Source organism: Perca fluviatilis, chromosome 8 (assembly GCF_010015445.1).
Source record: "Perca fluviatilis chromosome 8, GENO_Pfluv_1.0, whole genome shotgun sequence".
Lineage (NCBI taxonomy): Eukaryota > Metazoa > Chordata > Actinopteri > Perciformes > Percidae > Perca > Perca fluviatilis.
In genome coordinates this window covers 15,542,570-15,563,647 of record NC_053119.1, presented here as the reverse complement: position 1 = coordinate 15,563,647, position 21,078 = coordinate 15,542,570, and the positions used below count along the sequence as shown (strand labels likewise).

At 39.9% G+C, this 21,078-nt stretch overlaps 1 protein-coding gene across 9 annotated transcripts in view; it reads right to left on the bottom strand.

Annotated features, from left to right (window-relative positions):
* Positions 1-21,078, bottom strand: part of mef2aa (myocyte enhancer factor 2aa) — a 64,507-nt gene that overhangs the window by 15,623 nt on the left and 27,806 nt on the right. For 5 of the 9 annotated variants that reach the window (XM_039808406.1, XM_039808405.1, XM_039808408.1 and 2 more), the window contains exons 3-5: positions 19,566-19,769; positions 742-843; positions 510-644 (exon numbers count right to left, since the gene is read on the bottom strand). In XM_039808406.1, the coding sequence (XP_039664340.1) occupies positions 510-644; positions 742-843; positions 19,566-19,769 (441 nt within the window). Of the gene's footprint in view, positions 1-509; positions 645-711; positions 844-19,565; positions 19,770-21,078 lie in introns of all 9 variants that reach the window. The other 4 variants (XM_039808411.1, XM_039808413.1, XM_039808410.1 and 1 more) reach the window with 2 other exon arrangements.

Genomic DNA, 21,078 nt, shown 5'->3' with positions numbered 1-21,078 from the left:
ATATTTTTTGCTAGAATGCATTGAGAGAGAGGTAATATAAATATTTAAAAGGGAAACATTACATTAATAAGGAACTGTGAAAAAAGAGATGGAAAAAGAAACCCCAACCTTAAATCACAGAACCTGCAGATCTTTATGATAAACACTCATACGTATTTACTGTGCATTCCTGATGTGTTTAAATAGCAACTGCTTTTTGATTTATGATAACATGACCGTGATAGTAGGGTGTAATCTTTCCAGCAGAAGCATGCAACATTTCACCTGTTCACATGAAATGTGATCTTATCAGGGTGGGCCAAAATATCAGTTGCAAAACAAATCAACATAAAAAAAAACAAATGCACTCCCAGTAAAGGGGGCATTAATCTTAAGATAGAGTAGTTCTGAAAGAAGTTGACAGAGGTTCTGGGGGGGTAACAAAAAGAGGAAAAAGTTAAATGAAAAAAAAGAGTGAAAATCCTTTGTGCCACAAAGCCAAGCAAAAACGTTGCATTGACAGTACTTACGATTTTATGATTTCTCATCATATTATCAAACTCCTCATTAATTTTTTTATACTTTTCTTCTGTGTGAGGAGTGAGGACATATGAGGCATCGGGGTCCGGGCTATCACAACCTCTGTGTTCTTTCTTGTTTAGCGCCTGTAGTGAACATCAACATAAAGACAGGAATCAACACAAAACAGCAGGGAACAAAGGAAGTACTTACACCACAGCGCTTGTACATTAAATCACTCTCTTCGTTTAGTTTGCCGAAATGGTCGTCCATGAGGGGGCTGTGCCCAAAACAGTCTTCAGGATCAGGACTAGCACAGTCATTATGGCCTTTGTTTCTCAATTTCTGAAAGGAAATTGCACAATTGAAAAGAAACAATATAGTAATGTTTTTGCTGCTTGTTACCTAATATATACATTTCTACTGGAAACATATAAATCAAACATGTACAAAATACCACATCTACTGTATGAATGTCCTTCAATTTATTTATTTTGTTGCAGTACAATATGGCTGCATGAACAGCTGAGTCGCTACACCAATGCTAGGCTAAACTGTAGTTCAATACAAGGCTCTGCACCAAGGGGAAACTGAAATGTCACTCTGTATCCTTTCCCCCTTCAGAAGTGTTCAGAGAAACAAAATATTGTCCTCCTCCCTTTTCCTTTCTTTCTTTCTCCTTCTCCCCTCTCCCTGTCTCTACCCTTCTCTGTTCTTTCTTCCCTCACTGCAAGTGTGTGTTTGCATTTTTCATTATGTTTCAGTTATCATAAACCACCCAGCTGGAAGAAACCCCTGCATAAGAAGATCCTACGGCAGAGCACTTTACAGTAAGGCTGTCCCAGGCTGTAATTCAGTATGGTTGTCACTCAGGGGATCGTATCAAAGTTAATGCATGTGGGGAATAAAATGGATTATCAAATGTGGTCAAAGATGCTTATTTGAGCATGAAATTGAGCAATTATTGTAAAAGCAAAGCGCTCATAAGTACATTGCGTTGTGTGTTGTGGTGTTATAAAGAGCCTATTCTAACTTTGAGAAAATAAAAAACGTGTCATACAACTAAACAACTAAATGCAACGCTGTGCTCTTTTGCTCACTTTCATACAGACTGTTCTCTGCTCCTCATTACATCTCTGAATAGCGGTGTTAACAAGACTTGCTGACAGCATGTGACAGCATGTGATATCAAGGCAGTGTACATCAAAACATGATTTATGTGTGGTTCTCAAGGTTCCTTTATCAGACTACTGCAGGTCCACAGCAGCGCTAACCCTGTCTGTGGGCTGCCTCGGAGGCCTCGTGTCTACAGGAAGGTCACTGACTCCTGTGGATGCAGGGGTCAGAGTGTGAGCCAGAGGAGAGGAACCTACACACACTAATGAGACCTTACTCTCTGTTTCTGGTCCTCATCACCCAAGTAAGTAGAAAATGTGTGTGTGCATGCGTGCGTGCGTGTGTGTGTGTGTGTGTGTGTGTGTGTGTGTGTGTGTGTGTGTGTGTGTGTGTGTGTGTGTGAAAGAGAAAAAAAAGGGGGGAGACTGTAGGTGTAGGAGGGATTGTGGTGCAATGTGTGTGTGTGTGTGTGTGTGTGTGTGTGTGTGTGTGTGTGTGTGTGTGTGTGTGTGTGTGTGTGTGTGTGTGTGTGTGCGGGGAGGGCGGGGGGTATTTCTACAGCTGCTACATCCTCTGACAGCGATGTAACCGTACGTTTAGGTCTGTGCAGACAATGCGGCTAACCCAGCACTGCTCACCACAACCTCAGCGTAAGTGACGTTTCCTAAAACCTGTGCTATGGCTTTATGAGCATAATATCATATCATCATTATCATTAAACCAGATGATTCCTCACTGCTTACTCCATCCCCATGCATTCATAGTATGCATACAATTTCTGAGGGATGTACATTTTGGGGCACAAGAACAATGTTAATCAACAGAAATATGACGTGCAGTGCCCAGAAATAAGGAAGTTCAGAAAAGCACCCATATCTTTTCAAACATAAGTGTCCACAATGCCCAGAGGAGGGCAAAAAAGGGAGAAAGAAAGAAGCCCTTTGGGCAATGAATGACCCGCACTGTACCACAGATGCATTACTGTTTGGTGCGGTACAGAGCAGTGACATTCTTCTCATTCTAAGAAAACGCCTTGCTGGTTCATTTCCTGTTTACTGAACGAACCCTCTTTAGTTAGGGTCCTGAAAGGCCTGTGTTTACTGGGGTTAAACTATGCACTTTCTCCACCAGCGAGTCAAAGATCTGATCTCAACCTGCAAATTTAGGTTCCAACCTGCTCATTATGGGAATATCTTGGTCAAACTGTTCGGGCATGGCAGCGCGAGATGGGCCAATGATGGGCAGGGCTGCCCTACTTTCACAACAAGCCTGGCCAGCCTTCGGTACGCCACACCTACTGGCCCAAGCCATTTAGGGAGGGGTTGCAGCAGCACAGTGGGTGAGCAGGAACCAGATAGTAGCAGACAAGTGTAGGCAGCAATCAGATCTGTTCCATGATACATTATATGAATCAGTACAATATATATTATCTTCTAAAAGGTGCACTGAAGGTAAGGTGTATGGAGGAGATTTGGTGTGCAAGAGGTCATCTCTGTGGCGTTCTAATGCATATAACATTTAAGGCCTGGGAAAGCATGGCTGTAATTCTTTGTTAAATAACTTGGCATGTTTTAGGGTGTCCCACAGACGCTGCCCACAGCTCCCAGTAAATGGATCACTAAATCAGCACATGGCCTAACAGGTGTCCCTCTTCCAAACACCTGTCAAGACCTGGCTCTCCACACTGGCCAATCAGAGGCAGCCACGCAGAGATATGTCCGTAGAAGGGACCACATGGAGCCCTGAAGGCCCCCCGACCCCAGATCAACTTTTCTCTTACATGTCAAAGCTGCAAACTGCTCCAGACACTACAGTGGTCTGACCTAGAAAAGGGGGAAACTTCCTAAACGATCTGGATGCCGAAAAACAAGATCACTTTTTTTCTTTAATTATGAATAGTTTGGTAAAAAGCAATTTATAATGCCTCAAAATGTGAATCAAGTTAAGGGCTTTGTGTTTTGGAAAGTAAAGTTGGCTGGATGTGAATACAGCTGAGGTTGGGATTTCCAGTAGCATTTCTGAAGAAAGATATAGGCTGTTCATTGCGGGAGGGGGGGCTGGAGAGAGTATGGACAAGGGAACTTGTGTAATCTATTCACAAGGTCCTGAGAGGCTCACAAAGATGAGTGGGAACAAGGCCAGCTGCTATTTTCTCACAGCAGTCCAAACCTGTATTGATAGAAATTTGGCTCTTCAAATAAAAACGAGACTGAGTGGCTGACGTCAAACCAACTGGGCACCATTGTCTGAGCGTGCATGTATGTGTGGACGTCAGTTTGCTGTGTGATACTTGACCTTCTTTTAAAAAACATTTTCCATTGCAGGAGGCCTTGAAGCTTCCTTATCCTGAAGAAAACATATATCCGTCATCTCCACCTGAGCCCTGACTATTAATCTAGCTGTAACCATGGAGAACATTCGGCACAGTAATTGCCTCTCCAGATTTGCAGTAAATGTTCACAACAGAAAGCTATAGTGCAGTGAAAGGCAAACTTGCCTACCACTTTGATTTGATATCAATGGGAATTATTTTTTTATGTAATTCTTCCAAATGAGTACCTTAAGAACTCCAATGAAGATAAACATTTTTAGGCAGCTCAATTCTGGACTTTAGATTTACTTTAAAGCCTTATATTCACATTTTGTATTGCAAAATTGAAGCAAACACTATTCCGTGGATTAAAAATAAAAATAAAACCGTTGCATAAGCCACCTACATCACCTGTTTCTTGAGAAGTACTTTCAGTGAAATGGGCACAAGCAACGTACTCGGCTACTGCGAGTCTTGGAAAACAATTTCACTCTGATGTTCTCCCTCTCTTGTGTCAAGAGAGCTTTCTGCATGTAACTTATTCATGTACTGTACAGTACTGTACGTGAATAGAAGCAGGGTGAAAGGAGATAGAGAGTGGTTCGGTATAAAAGCTGAACTTCAAAATTGTGGGGGAGATGGCTGAAAGAAAGGCATGAAGAGGCTGCTTCTTCCACTGTGCCTGAATCACAGCAGCTTTTACTATTGGTAGAGCACCACCTGACCCATGGCTGGTGCACCACTGCTCTGATTACAGGCCCCCTTAACAGCAACACAGTTTGTCATGTAATGGCCAAACAGCAGGAAATTACACAAAATGATCCAAAAGCGGAGTGCAACATGAATGTTTAATGCATGTTGTGTTTATTCCAGCCTTCCCTAAAGTGCATATTTTTAACTGTTTTTTTTGTGCAGCGGTCTCACCTCACCTCATTTCAGCCGGGTCTCCCAGCCTCTCGCCCTGCAGTGCTGTGAATTAGCCCTTGTGCCCGCTGCTACACTAAGCAAGGCGTGCTAATCCTCATGACATCACCATTGTGTCCAGGCTGTTCCATCTAATGTGCTTATCAAAGGGCTTCTTTGAGTGTGAACGCACTAGGAAATCAGCATGGGGAGACGGCTGATAGGAAGGCTTTTATCTGTTAAGAAATATTTCTGCTCTTATATAACATCTTAAGAGACTTTCACTACCATCATGTTCCCTTTCCCCTGTGGTGCTGTAGTCTTCACTTGAGGGGAATAAAAGCCTCTTCTTTTGGTTGGTCTTTAGGCACTGTTAGCCATGGCCCTGCACTCGGTTACTGTAATGTAGGAAGCCTTCTTCTCTCTCTTTATTTCCCACCACATATTGTGAGTTGGGAGTGAGGGGGCTATTAGATAAGGAGACCTCTGTAATTCCCAGACATATCTTGTTTAATCTCATGACCATTACACATTACTGACTGATATGAGGATATGAGGCTGGATTCATGTCCTTCCTGTGGCTCGCTCCATTGTCTAGTTACACAGTGGACAGGAAGAACAGTGGGAGGGAGCAACTCGACCGTCTGCATTTTATTTTGTTATTGTTGTCTTAGTAGCTGTATTGGTGAGACCTGACACTACAACGGCAATGGACAGACCATAATGAACTGGTAGCTCAAAGTCTGGTAGTGCGATACTAATCCTAAGTGAGTCATGCTCACTAAATCTAAAACAGCGATAGATGCATACAAGAACAAACTAATAATATTCTATATTGTATACTGCAAAGGATTACCTGCATTTGACCGACTATATTGCCAATTAAAAATAATGTCTTTTACTGAATAAGAGGCAATTGCTGTGCAGTGAGCAGTCCCTTCAGAGCTTTCTGCTCTGAGACTGTAGTGAATGACTGATGTGACAAAGCTATTAGCCGCCAGTCAGAGGGAACAGTCTCAATCAGCGGACTGCATATTTTCAGTATAGACAAGAGGGAATTAAACTACAAATTGAGGATAAAGGCAAACCAATGTCATCATTATCTACAGATTTAAAAGAATGAGAACACACTCTCTGTTCCGATTCCACATAAAGAAAAGGTGTCACACATTACAAACTGATCAAAAGGAATTAAAATCCAGATGAAAACATTAACATACAGATTATTGAATATCTTTTGAACCGTTTTTACTCCCCTCTCTCTCTCTCTCTCTCTCTCTCTCTCTCTCTCTCTCTCTCTCTCGGTCATTGAGTGGATCATTAGCTGTCAGGGCCCTTGAAACCATACCCCCAACCCTGAACTCCCATTCCTGCTTGCCTCTAAAATATTCATAAGGACAATTAGGAGTTCCGATAAGGCGAGTACGGAGGGCTGGGGGGCGTGCGACGGAGAGGGCAGGATGTGCCAGCAGGACGTCTGTTCTGCAACACTCTATACCCAGACCACAGACCTGTCCTCATCAATCTGAGACACAGCAGCCTCCCTCTTTGCCCCCAGTCAGGCCAAGCAGTCAGGGGAAGGTGGCACAGTGCCAGCTAACCCCCAGCCATCACCCCCCCCCCCTCCCCCCAATCCCAGCAGGCTTTGCTCTGTCCTCGCCCCTGGGCAGGAGAGGTTGGCCGCACAGCACGCACAGTAGGAGGAGGGGGGCACAAGGGCAAGCTGATTGTTGCACGATCTAACTCACAGAAGCCGCTGTGCACGAAAGCAAGGTCTCATTTCAGCCGCTCAGCCCACAAGGTCATTGAAGAACACAGAGGGTGGACTCACGGCTTGTGGTTCTAATGATCTTTAACATAACTGGTATCACTGTTGCTCTGTACTGAAACTAGACCGAACCAAATTAGGTCAGCTCAATGTCTGACCTATTTCATGTGGTTCATGCCACACTTTATGACAGGTATGTGATTTGAGCTCAGTTTGAAAAACTATACATAATGCATTTTTACTGCAGAATGGTAAAAAAATCATACTTTTCTTAATGCCTTAATTAGCAGTTACAGTACTCTTTACAGCACATTACTTCTGTGTTACACCCTGCACTTCTGCTAAGTCACTCGAGTTCATCAGTCTATAATATCAATACAGTAAACCTATAAGCACGCATCACCTGCAGGAATAAGGGAAACAATGACAGCTGCAACATCTTCATTTTAAGAAAGTTTGAACATGATGCGTTACACACCATTGTTGCCTCGTTTGTTTGCACTCGTTTGTGTTACTAGTGTATTAGCAACAAGATGGGATATTTGATTGATATTTGAAGTATTATGCCCTTGAAGAAATTAAAGAAGAAAGTGAAAATGTTATATATCAACACTGATCAGCAACAATCACAGCATATAAAAAGTAAACTGGATAGTGTAAAATTAGCTTAGAATATCAAAACAAAGAAAAATATTACAGCAATTGGACAGCACAGAGAATAATCATGTCTAATTTATGTAAAAGTCAATATAAATTGAACGCAAACATCAATTAGTTAGCAAACTATTAACTACAAAACACTGAGAAGGTTTTTCTGTTAATATGAACAACGACGAGTGATGCATGTAATAACTTTGAGAGCCGGGTCAAACGGTGCTCCACTTGATATGGATGTTCAGTTTTTGCACCAAGGTGTGAGATAAAGGTCCAGTGTGTAACGTGTTTAGTTCAAAATCTGTGTTGCCCGTTCACAAACTTGTCCTTTTTCATGAATATTTACCACCACCATCAATTCCAAATATTCCTTTTGGCTTGAAATTTTACATTTGCATTTGCATGAACTGGGGTAGACGCTCCATATTCATGCGCCATCTTGAAATACGTTAGCCGGTAAGGGACATACAGGACATACTGCTCCGCTTTTCGCGTTTTCGCTGTCACATGATAAACTCCCAGGTGCTGCTAATGCTGCTAATGGGTATCGTAGCTTCCCGGCCCCGGCAAGTTTGAAGAAGGAAACATGGAGGACCGCACGTATTCAAAATCCAAATTTCAGGAACAGGAGTCTTCTTCGCCCAGAAAAAGAAAAAGGATATCGAAAAGAGCAAGAGACCGGCTTTTTGAAGCGTGAAGGCTACCGTAGCTGTAATACGTACTATGAACTGCGTGGAGTGAGAGAGTTAATTGCGATATATGATCTCAACGCTAGATGGGAGAAATTCCTACACATTGGACCTTTAAGAGAAATTATGTCCACCATGTTGAACACACAATTTAAAAAAATGTCACATGTGTTTTATATAGTTCGGTCATGCCTGTCTGCAGTCATTTAAGAATGAACAGATGTATTTACAGAAAGGTTCAAATATGTTAACCTATACGCTCAGTACAAGGCAAAAGCCTTAAACAATCTGTGTTAGTAGTTTGCCAAACAAACTTAACAACTGTCAACTAAGCACTTGTTCCAAGTAACTCTTTGCAGAAGTTTCATATTTCACAAACAACTTTAAATAAGAAGCAAGCAACATTTTTAATAAGAAATGGGTGGGGGGAAAACTTGTGAAAAATGTGTAATTCGACTTTAAACAAATTACTTATAGATCTGTTTCTCTTTGGTAAATAAATTGTGGTGTTGTTAAATTCTTGATTTTGAGAGAGACCATATCTTATTTTAGACCTCATAGTATTAACTCATTAGCATCAGTGGAGAACAATTTTTAGAAATGGGCACCATGGCTTGTGGTATTTTGCTGTTGCGTCTTCCTTAATTTTATGCTCTCTGAGGGATCTTCAATTTGAAATGAGACATACAACGTAGTTGAGAGGGTGGAAAAAAGCTCTGACGTCGATGAAGAGTGTGAAATGTGCTAAAAGCAAAAATCTCTTAGCAGTAACCTGGTAACAAGCATCACAAACCGGAGACATAATAAAACAGTGAGATGTAATACATGATGGGTTTACAATGCACAGAAAACCAAAACTTGATCATGGAGCCATTCAGCAATTCAAAGGATGAAAACGGTTGAATAACCCTACAGGACAAAAGCCCATATAAAGAGCAGGGATAGTTCTGATTATGGAAAGTTTAATTTCAATAATCAAAACTACATTTTCAAAGATCAAAAGTCATTACTCTGCCATCAGGTAACAATTACTGTGTATCTGTTCCATAGCAGAGGACACAGAACAGTCATATACTTGCATGAACATTACCACAAGTGTTTCATACACTCAGAAAACTACAAAAGAGTACTGGTGACCCTTTTTCACTAAAAGCCCAGAGGAAAAGGAGTCCTTGTCCTACAAAAAGGGGCACTTTGAAACCCAGCATGTTGCTCGAAACAGAACCATTAATACTGCTTCACTCACTGTGGCAAGAGAAGACTTTTCAGACAACTCTCACCAGTCTGCTCCATGAGATATATCAATGTTAAGATGCTGTATGTAAAGAGGAGAGTAATTAAATGAAATGAAGTGGAACTTTACAACTTCATAAAAGAGGACATAATAAAGTATTACCACATCATATACAGAATGTAAATAAATCAGAGGGTGATTTATTTTGCTCACAGGGGCTTTACGCTTGTGACACCACACACTATAACTGTCAGTGACATTATCAGAGGTATTCCGATTGCCCTGCTCTCTGTTTTCTATAACATTTGTGAGAGGTTTATTTTTAACTTGTCCTACTGAACTAGTCTGAAAATAGATGCTGGTGTTTTATGGACAGCCAGTGTGTTTGTTTTGACTAGCAACACAAGTTAACTCTGGAGCTGATCTGGCCCGAAACACTGGCCCAAAGGTTGAATGACTGCTCTCAGGTATACAAAACAAAACACACTGTGCGCATGGGAAACAGGAAGTCACTTGTGTGTTTATATGAGCCCACAAATGAAGAGGCGGTAATATGATTTCAGAAACAGATTATTGGCTGCCCATGCTGTTACTTTAGAAACCTCTCCAGAGACAACAAATTGACTGACAGGCTTAGTATTTATGTGGCAACATACAGAAGACACATAAGAAGAAACCTCTTATTACAAAGCAGCATCGCAGGGAATTAATGTATCCATTTATTTAAATAAAAATACTCATACTAAGGCAATACTATCATACTTAGTATAATCTGCAATACTTTGTGTGACCCACAGTCAAAATAAATAATATACAAAATAATTTTAATATCACTCCAATAAATCACTGGAACTCAAAAGTGCACATACTTTTTTTCTGTAATATTAAAAATGAGCTGGCAGAAAATTTCCCATATATTGAAAACCCCTGAAAAATCAACATCAACCCAATAAGTCTATGTCAACAGCAATGACATTTGATTTAGCTTAAAAAGGATTTCTCATCATTGCTGCTGTGAGCTCAAATATCAAAGAGGAGAATATTGTAATATGATGATGGCATAGTGGCAAGAAAGACCGAAGTAAATAAATAATAGCAAAGAGCTGGAGGTGGATATTAAGACTTGACGGTGAAGTCACTGAACCAGTATATGTAATTAGTGAAAACTTTTTAAATAGCGAGATTTGTTCTTTATTGCCTACCTTGCACCTTTAAAGTGAGGCAGACACCATCCACACAGGGGAACACACCCGCATTTATTAAAAGATTTTCGATCTGATATTTGATTCAAATATTAAAAAGAAAGAAGAAAAAAAACTCTCAATTCAGATTTTGTTGTTAGATTTGAACAACTGTTCTCCCTTTCTGAGCGACTGTAAATAGACTGGCAAATGATAGATAATGATGTAGATAATTATATACAAACAATGAGCAATTTGACCAGTCAGACAATAAGAAATCATGGCTATTTCCAACTAAAATAACCACTTGTCACGAGTGTAATGTTCTCCAGATACAAAATGTTTAATTAAATTGCTACTCTATGTTTCTAGAAACGGCAGCTCAGTAGTTTATAGAGAAAAAGAAGAAATAAAACACTGAGAACACAAGCATGTTTCTCTAAAGACCTGAAAGACTAATAACACACACTGCAAGAGTTAGTTGGTTAGGACAAAATAGGGGGGAGGAGAGGGGGGTGGGTTGTTTAAATATGTGGATATGAGCATTTGCAGCCCTTTATTCTGTGTTCACTGCAAACTGAAGATAATAGTGCAGATCAGGGGAATGCATCAGATGTACAGGTCAGAAGTCAAGGGACGAAGGAAGAGATAACCTAAACTCAGATGACGTACTCCTCAAAACCTTTTTACACTGTTATTCTCTTAACGTATGGACAAAACGGACTGAGCAGCAGCCTTGGCTGTTGCCCATAAACATCAAAACAAAGTAAGGTGACCCAACAACAGGTTCTGAGTCTTTCCAGAGAACAATGATCTGCTGCATAGGAAGTGATGTCGTTTAAGTTTCTGTCAACAGCAGCGTCTGTTTCTTCAGAATAAACATGCAAAAACGTCAGAAAATAGCATCAGAGGCACAAAACTGCCGCGGAGACAAAAAAACATCTAGTGTCTGTGCACATGGAACCAGGACCAAAGATCTTTAGAAAGACATGAAACCACATTAACACTGTAACAACGTTACAATAACACCAGTGTAATTCCTGTACTTATCCAGCCAACATTATGGACATCCACTCAAGGCGTCTGCTGTAATGGTTAGCACAAACACTGAACCGTGAAAATATAAAACGTTTACTGGTGACCTCATCAAATCTAAGATTGTTTAAACAAGCTTTGAACTAAAAACACATTTTAAATACATAAACAAACTAAAATATTTAATGAAATTGCAATAAAACATGTTCATAAAATAACACTGAATTCAAGACAAAGGCCAGTGGACTGCTGTTTACAAAACCTAATCAGATTATCTGAACAATGATGATGTACCACCATTAAAACACATTATAACTGCCCCACACAACTAAGATTTAATTGAATTAGCAATAATTCATCCAACTATTTACACTAATAACTAAACATTATTGTTGACTGTTTTTCAAGCAGAGCAAAGATTTTCCTTATGTATTTTGTTTGTATGCCCAAGGCCCAAACTCACCAAGGGGCCCCATAATGGAGCCCATAAGATCACAAACTAGCTTCCTTTTTTTTAACCATACATTTCATTTTACTGTTTTTTTTTTCACTGATTTAAAACTTACTGTTGGCAGAAAGGCAGAATATATATAAATAGATTTATTATCATGCAGTGGCTTATGCCCCTCTATTTTGGTGGCATTGTGGTGTCCCTACAGTGTCGTCTGTCTTGTACCCCTTGAGGGGCCCCCCTGACCTTTGGTTTGCTTTGCTGTTTTGATGGATGTGGATTAATCCTTAAAATACTGAGTCAACAGATTATTCTTTTAAAATGTTTTATTTTATAATTAATTTAGTTTGGTATACATTACATTTCAAGTGCTGGAAGTTTTATTTTATTTATTTTTTTTAGGAATATTTGGTTCCACTGTGGTACAGTCTAGGAGTCTGCAAAAATTAAAAGTAAACAAAAATCTGGTGCACAGATGCGTTACGGCCCGAGAAGCTTTTTTGCTAAAGTTATTGTGTGTTCTTCGATTTGCCAATAGGAAACAGTTTGAGGTTGACTGAATAATTCATTATCTTAGAGTTGAACCAGACACCTTTGAGTATTTTTTTTATATTTCTTACTGCCATTTCTGTTTTTTATTCTTTATTGGTAAGTGAGTGTTGAGAGCAAAGATTAGCTGGAGTCAAATTCCTTGTTTGTCTACGCAAATCTGGCCAATAAAGCTGATTCTGATTGTGAAACACTGAGTTATTTCAGAATCAGAATCAGCTTTATATATATATATGTGTGTGTGCCTGCAGACTGTTGGCCCTATAATTTTGACTTTGGTCAACTTATAATCAAGTCATGAAGTAAAAAAAGTACATCCGACAACAAAAGAATGCTCTAAACTGCATAATACCACCAGCCCTAATGTAAGCTTCATGTGTCTATTATGCGAAATGTACTAAATAAAGTGACCTTTACTAGTTAATTTAAATACCAAAATCAGTTTGTCAAATATCTTTGTTTTATTACTTATATACTATAATTGTTGTACAAAAGACACGGTGAATGAGTTGGAAAGTTTTAGACAAAAAAATAGGCTCTACTGCCTTCAAAGCTGAAGAAGCTATAACATACTCTGTATTGCATTAGAGACCATGGTGGTATTAGCAGTTATCCTTTGTGGCAGCCAGAGCCTCATTTGACCGTCCGGTTTTTTTTCTGTGCCACAATTATAAATACACGCTCAGGACAATCTGCCTCTGCTACTCAGAGTAGTCTCACCAGTGTGCTTTGATATTCAAGGATTTTTGCTTACTGGTAAAACTAGCACAAACAAGCTACACACCACACTATCCTCGACAGACTTCAGAGTTGAAAGAGTTCTGATGTACTAAATATTTGCATGGTTGATGCTCATTTCTCACGGGAATATCTGATCAGAAAATCTGCTGATGGAGAATCAGACGCATTTTTAAAAATGTAAATTGTGTTTTTGTTCATGTAAAGTTGATGTATCACAATGGGAATGCAAACACAATAACAACAAAAAAAGAAACAAAGAAAAAGAAAGAAAAAGTGATTACACATTCAGAGCCACAAAAACTTTGTTAACCAGTTAGTTGCAGTGATATACTGTATGCATGTCTGTTTTAATCTGTGGAATATCCCCTTCAGATCTCTAACCTGCCCTTTTAGGTGCCAACCTGGTACTTGTCTTTGTCAAAAAAGTAAACGATAAAATGCCAGCTTTTTTAATTATACTTATTACTATCTATTTAAAAAAAAATGGTGTGTTAAAGTGAGAGTCCTCTTGGAGTAAAATTAAATTCCATTTTTCTCGACTCTAATCGAATAAAGCATCTGATTGATTCAGTTTTGGACAGTTTTCTGTTCATTTTTTCTTCTTGTGCTCTTTCATCTCTCTTCTACCCCCACCCTATCCGTTCCCCAGCAGCAGAAGGATAATTGATCAATCATGCTAATTGAAGAGTCTGGACAGCTAGCCCACCATAGCAGATGTGCCAATTTGCATTCATTAAGATAGAAATGAGTCTTAATCACTGCTCAGCCTTTGATTGACAACATAAACATCCCCTGTCTCAAACTCCTGGTGCCCATTCAGCCCAAAGAACTGTAAGGGATTAATTTCATAACTCCAAAATAAAATGTTTTCCTATTTAAGTTGTGAATCGCTGAAAATGCCCATTTGAAGCACAGCGGCCTAATGCATAAATTGTTTTTATTGGTAAAAAAAAACAAAAAAACTAAATCACAGAATATGGCACATGATGATAAATTGAACCCTTAGTTGTGATGATTGCTTTAGTCACTGTAAAATCTGCAAAAGGCAGCCGTGGAATTCTAACAGAAAATACATTCAGATGAAAACACAGGGCTTGACATTCCGTAATGGTCAAAATTTACATTTCTTATTGAATGATTAATACGGCTCCATTATAACAGCTGAAAGAGATCATGAGATAAAACCGAATGGAAATGACCTGATCATTTTATTCTCATTTCCTCTCACTGTAGTGGTCTTGTGAGAGAGGGGTAGTCTTCATAAGTAGAAAGAAAATTGTAACAACAACAATGGCCACCCTCTTTATTATGAGGAAGATAAGCAGAATTTCCCTATGAATGATAGGTTGCTTACTCTCACAAATCATCAGGGTAAAAGACGTTTCAAAAAAGTGCAGTGTAAAAGTCAAGTTTTGCATATGGTGCAGTCCAGTTATTTACAATTATGAGGCAATGGTATTTCACAAAAATTGCATTCTCAAATTAGGTTGAAGCGTATTTGCAGCCCTGATTGTGCAAGATTACAATTAGGTGTTTACTTAATGCCTGCAAACCTGATTAATCCTAATCTATACCATATACCTTAATTGTATTGAATTGCTCAATGAGAGGACAGATAATTGCCAAATGATGCCTGTGAAGTTACAACTGGATTTCAAGATTTCTCTTGCAGACACAGTGATCTTTCTGTGTGCTGGAGAACGGTGTGAGGTTATAGCGGAGCATGAGCAAAATCTCATTAGCTCCACTAGCGGAGAGGGAAGGAGGAGTAAATATTATTAGATTAATGTAATGACTAACGGCAGCATTTGGATTTGTGGCATAAACAGAACTCAATAAGAAGCACAATAGGAACAACACCCTAAAACCTTCAGTCATGAATACTCACAACAACACAACCATATCAAATACCCCATTAATTCCAAGGAGAAATTACTGTATGTTGATGAGTATGAGACAGGAGTGTGTTACTTATCTGCATAAAAAATATGACCCTCAAAAGACTATATTTTTACCCAGTTTACCTTCAGTAGAAAAGGCAGGTTTTGCTGTTTTTTTACGCAGCATGCAAATCATAGTGAGCACTGTGACTCTTTACTATATGATTCTTTTACTTAGTAAATAAGGACATCTAACTAAAGCTCAAACGACAACATTCCACCTTAATACGGGTTAGAAATGTCTAAAAAGTGACACAGGTGAATGCATAAAAAGACAGATTTCATATGACAGTTCACCTGTCGCCTGAAGTGTTGGCTGCCGCAGTAAGGTTAAGCGCATCAACACATGCAGACGCAAACAAACACACACACCAACACACACTCTGAGCCTACCGCTCTGCTTTGGACTGCGAGCCAATTTTTAAGACAAAGTCCATAGCCCTCCACTGGGTTATCAAACTGTGGCCCAGGCATGCATCCATCTGTGGAAAACATGGAGACTGTTCTCCCACACTGCACAGCTCAGCCTTTATCTACAGATGGTACTACTGAGCAGGAATGTGACCTTTGATTTAGTTTCTCACACGGAACGAGCTTTCCAATGAAAAGCGGGAGAGCGTTTTTGTGGCCTCGCAAACTGGACAAATGAGCACATGATTGTTTGCATGTCAAAGATTGGTTTAACACAATTTAAAAATTTAGATAAGTGTCCAGTCTAAGTGTCCTCATGTGAGGCCCATTTCACTAGATAAATGGGGGAGGGGTGGATTCTTCCCATCAATACAACAACAACAACGGCATCAGCCCAAAGGCTGAAAAAAGGCTTCGCCGAAAGAGGCAGTTAGGAAAACAGTTCAGATTAGAGATTTCTCTTAAAGTGCTCATATTAGCCTATGCTTGTTCGCTTTTTTTCCTTTCCTTTATTGTGTTATATATCTTTTTTGTGCATGTTATAGGTTTACAAAGTGAAAAACAAACACTGTTCGCTAAGGGTGTCATAATTTCGATTTTAATTCAAAATCGACCAAAATGAAGTCACAATCTCGAACTTCGAATTAAAAAATGGAATCGTCGATGCTGCCACGCCCTCATGTCATGTCCGGTCGGCAAGCGGAAAAAAAACGCACAAAGTGCTGCGAGTCGAAGATAGCATGGCAACTGCAGATGCAGGAGACCCATCGACAGAACTTGAACCCCCTCCTCTTTCACTGAAGTCGCCGGTGAACTGGTCCTGTGTATTATACAACCCAGCCCAAACAAACCCCATAATTTAAATTTCAACAGATCCTTTTCCTCTCACAACCGTTCTCTTCGAGATCCCTAGAAAAACCCAGGTCAGGTTCCCCGTGGGACACCAAAAACCAACATATTGAAGCCTCTTGCTTTTAGTTGATAATCTTTGATTACCTCCTTAGCGGAGTTACCTCCGGCTACGGCCAGCGGTATTTTCTTCGCCACTATGGCCACGCCAAGACCCGCCCTTCAATAGCTACTATTGGCTAGGCGTCCATGCTTACACAAGGTAAAGTAACCTGATTTGTTCAGGTCCTATCCCCTAACCAGTCGGCTATCCTAACCTTAACCGCTCAAGGTCAAATGCCTAACCCCAACCAAGTGACCACTATGGCCACGCCAAGTGGGTCTTGGCGTGGCCATAGTGGGATTCATAATTTTGCCTACGGCCAATACTCTGACGTCGCTCCGGAGACTGTACAGCTGTGAGCGTGGGGTTGGGGTTTTCCGGTAGAATCACGGGGGAGTGTTAGTGCCATTTTATTTTGCAATTGCCGGCATAATTATCAAGACGTATAGGACCCATTGACTGTAAAATTAAGGACCAAAAAGCTGCGATCGCCACAAGTCGCAGTCAGTGTCCAATTCCACCACGCTTGCCTCTGTGCCACTTCTGATATAGAAATGGAGGACACAGGGAGTGGTATATGTTCAACTGTTCGGAAATAGTTTGTTAAGACACTTAATTATTCAGAGAAGACTATGGACATGGCTGTTTTATTGTTTTTGTTTGTTTTGTTGTGAATTTGAATGTCATCTTCTGTGAAGAAGACTGCAGTTACAAAAGAGAAACTAGATGGCAGGTTATTTTGTTTTCCAATTGACTGTAGATATAAGTTATTGTTACATTATGTTGTTAATAAATGTTTTAAATTTGACAATGTAGTGTTGTACATTGCGAACAAAGGTCAGATATTATATTGCATAAAAGTACAAAATGTGCTTTAAAAAAAAAAGAAGTAAAAATCAAGAATTTAATCGAACCATGACCTTAGAATCGAAAATGTAATCAAATCGAGAATTTGGAGAAGCGTGACACCCCTACTGTTCACCAACTGCTCCAAACAGCTCTATTGTAGTCCAGCCTTTACTTCCGTGACAAACGTGCGTCACTTTGTAACACACATTATTTAAATAATTATAATGCTCGCCTAGCTGCTAGCGTGGCACACCCTCATACTCTGCTTCTGACTGGGTAGTAGTCCTTACCTAGGTACTGTGTGTGTGCGACTCCCAACAAAGATGGAACAGACGTGAGATGCTTCACTCTGTAGCTAAAACAGAGAGCTCAACACACAATGTGTAGTATGACAAAAATATGGTGTTTTTTGAAAATGAAACCATGTAAACCTATTCTGGTACAACCTCTAAATACAATTATGAACCTGAAAATGAGCATAATATGAGCACTTTAAAATACGATCAACTCATAGATTTCCCAGATTACCAACCACTTTGGACACTGGCTCTCTGGCCAAGTGAATAGTGGGGTTGTGTGGTGATGCTGTGAAGTAGACTAGGTTGGTTACTTCTGCTCTGCTTCCTTACTTCTGAACCTTGACCACGTAGCTAGCAGGCAGAGGGAGATTTGTGCATATCTGCAAAGATGCTGGCCGAGTGAGCGGGGACAACAGTGGCTTGTTCTCGCCCTTTGTGCAGCGGGGCAGCTTTCTTGAGAGTAGCCAGAAGGGCTAAGTGGGAAATCAGCATGGGACTACTGGTGCTACATTGTGCACAATGTACATTCCAATTACGCCATGCTGTCAACATAAACATACACTGGTGGACTACAGATATATGTGATATGTGTGCTATATAGGGCAATGACCCAACTTATAGGCACTGAAGAGCCCCATAAGGATTCCAAGTATAAGATGTTGATGCTGGTTAAAAATAAGACAGCTTCCAGAGTCACGGCAAAAACAAATTTGTGGTCACTGGTTACGTAAGTAAGGAATGTATCCATGCATTTTTTATGCAGGTGAGTCCCTGCTCTGCTCTGAGGGCCCCTGATGGAGGAGTGACTGCATGAGTCTACTGGATGCCAGAGCACTCTTCTGCAGCTCTGCCAAGCAGGTAATTCACAAGCAGCAGCAGCAGCATGAATAAAAGATAATGGGCCACAGCTGACTCCTTTATGCTGCAAGTAATTTCACTAATTCCTCCAAGTGAAAGTCTTATCCAAAAGCTAGGATTCTCACCCATCTTAAACCCTTAATGTCTTTTAATTGGGCATCAGTAACAAAAATGCTGTATGTTTTAGTGGGCAGGTGGCAGTATGAAACACACCATTGCGATGCAGCAGTCTGCATTGTCTGCGGAAAAAGCTAATTTAAGGGTATTTAAAATAAGAGCTATAAAAATGAATGGGCAACTACTGTATATATTAGCAGTATCAGGATTGTATCAATAGGCATTAACATACATTGTATATGCTTTCATTTAGTCAGAATGAAGACACCAGCCTCTTAAAACAGATCTTGAATGAGCTGAGAAACCACATGTGTGCCAATGAAAGATGTTTGGAACAGGATGTATCCCTAATCATTCTCATTTACTTTGGCTTTTTCACTTTTGGCTGACAGTTCTGTATGCTGGCATAACAAGTGGCTTACTCTTCCGCAAGTCGCCGGGCATGCAGGAGCTGCCAGGAAACTCAAGTACTTGTTGAGTTTTGTAGAGCAGTATGGAATGTACTAAACACTGTATTTTCACTACAGCAATAGCCAAGCTGATGGTCTGTGATGAGGAGCAGCCAGAGAACTGAGCCCTACAGGTACAATATCTATGGGAAACAGGGTCAGGAATAGTGGCCAGCAGTTACTGTGTGCATGCATGTGCAGAGATAGGTTTTCCAAGTCAGTTGATGCGCACAAGAAAAGCTGAACTTATCAGAGACTGCAGACCTCCTGTGCCCTATCTGAATGGTGACTAAAAGGAAACTGTTACTTGTTTCTTACTCTTGTTTGAGTCTTTGTACCAAAACAGTACCCTTGGCGCATTTACAGAGCTTTTTAGCCTACAGCCACAGCATCAATTTATGTTACAGTCTGAATCCAGAGCTAAAATAATGGATTTAGCCTAAATCTGATCAATCTGAACATTAGTTGTATATAACGAATGATATATATAATGAATAGGAAAAGGTATCATGTGAAATAGGTTTTTTTCCCCACAAAGTAGGAAGGCGACGCACACTCACCTCTACAATGTCAGAGTTGGTTCTGCTCTCATGGGGCTCGTTGTACTCTGTGTATTTCAGCAACACTTTGTCCATGTCTGTGCTGGCATACTGGAACAGTTTGTTAGAGCTGTTGAAAATGATGAGGGCTATCTCACAGTCACATAGTACGCTCAGCTCATAGGCCTTTTTCATCAGGCCAAACTTCCTCTTTGTGAAGGTAACCTGAGGAGTAACATAGAAAACAAAACCATCCATTACAGAGAAAAACTGTTTCTCTCAATTAAAAAGGAGATCAAAGTCAAGTGGACAAAACAGAAATTTGAACAACTACACGCAATTTGCACAAGAGTAAATGTTAATTCAAGGATTCTAAATTATGTAACAGAAGGTAGTATTTTATTTCTCCAACTCCGTGTTTATTGGACAATTGTCAGTGGTGAAAGAAGTATTCACATATTTTACTTAACTAACAGTAGCAAAACCACAGAGTAAAAGTACTCCATTACAAGAAAAAGTCCTGCATTCGAATTACTAAAGCAGAAAAATACAATACTTTACTCTGAAATGTAAAAAAGTAGCATAAAATGGAAAATACTCCAATTACAGGTACCTAAAAATTTTGCAAAAGTACAATTATGGAGTAAATGTATGTACTTTGTGGTGGCAACCTGCAGTAATACTATGGGGTGCTTTATGTAAAAAAAAAATGTTTTTCAAATTAGTATGAAATCTCTAAGTAAAGAGTTCTGCTACATTTTAACAGGTATATAGGCTAAGCCAGGGAAATGACAGTGTTAACAGTCTCATTATATTACAACAATGTTACTGTAACCAAGGTGACAGATAACAAGATCATTCATCCTTTAGGAATGATTGCAATGACATAGTACATGTCTGAAATGTCTAGTTATCAGGACAGAGGTCAGGGTTAGAGGCACGAGTCAGCGAGCTTACTCAGAGCTTTGGCAAACACAGGGGTCCATACATTACTGTAGCCCCTGACTCCATATACGGAAAGCTATCTCTGTAGTGCAGCATAAGCCTTGTAACATGAGCCCTCAGTTGGGACTTTGGGTCATACATCACTCCAATGGTAACGCAACCCTCTCTGCAAAGTGACTTTATGTCCTGTATCTCTGCAGCTCTGTCTCTGTGGTCTCTTCAGACCCACACACACATGTCATTATGTTACACCACCTCTTTACAGTATGCTACAGTCATTTCGCAAGCTAAAAACATCGTTCTCAAGGAGGGAAGCTATAAATGCAGCTGTTTTCTCCTTTGGTTTTGTAATGGTTGTTTGCAGAAAATAGTTTTAAAATGTGTATATTTCAAATCATGACTTCAGATTTATGTTTTTCTTTAGTACATGTGTCTTGTCAAATGTGTTATACAACGTGGCTTGTGAATGTACTCGTGAAAGCTGTGCTCGGAGCCACAGAGGAGTGCATGTGTCTGTATTCTCCATCAGTTTCACTGACCTACTAAGAGAGGAGTTGAGCAGATGAGCTGGCTTTGTTCAACTTTAATT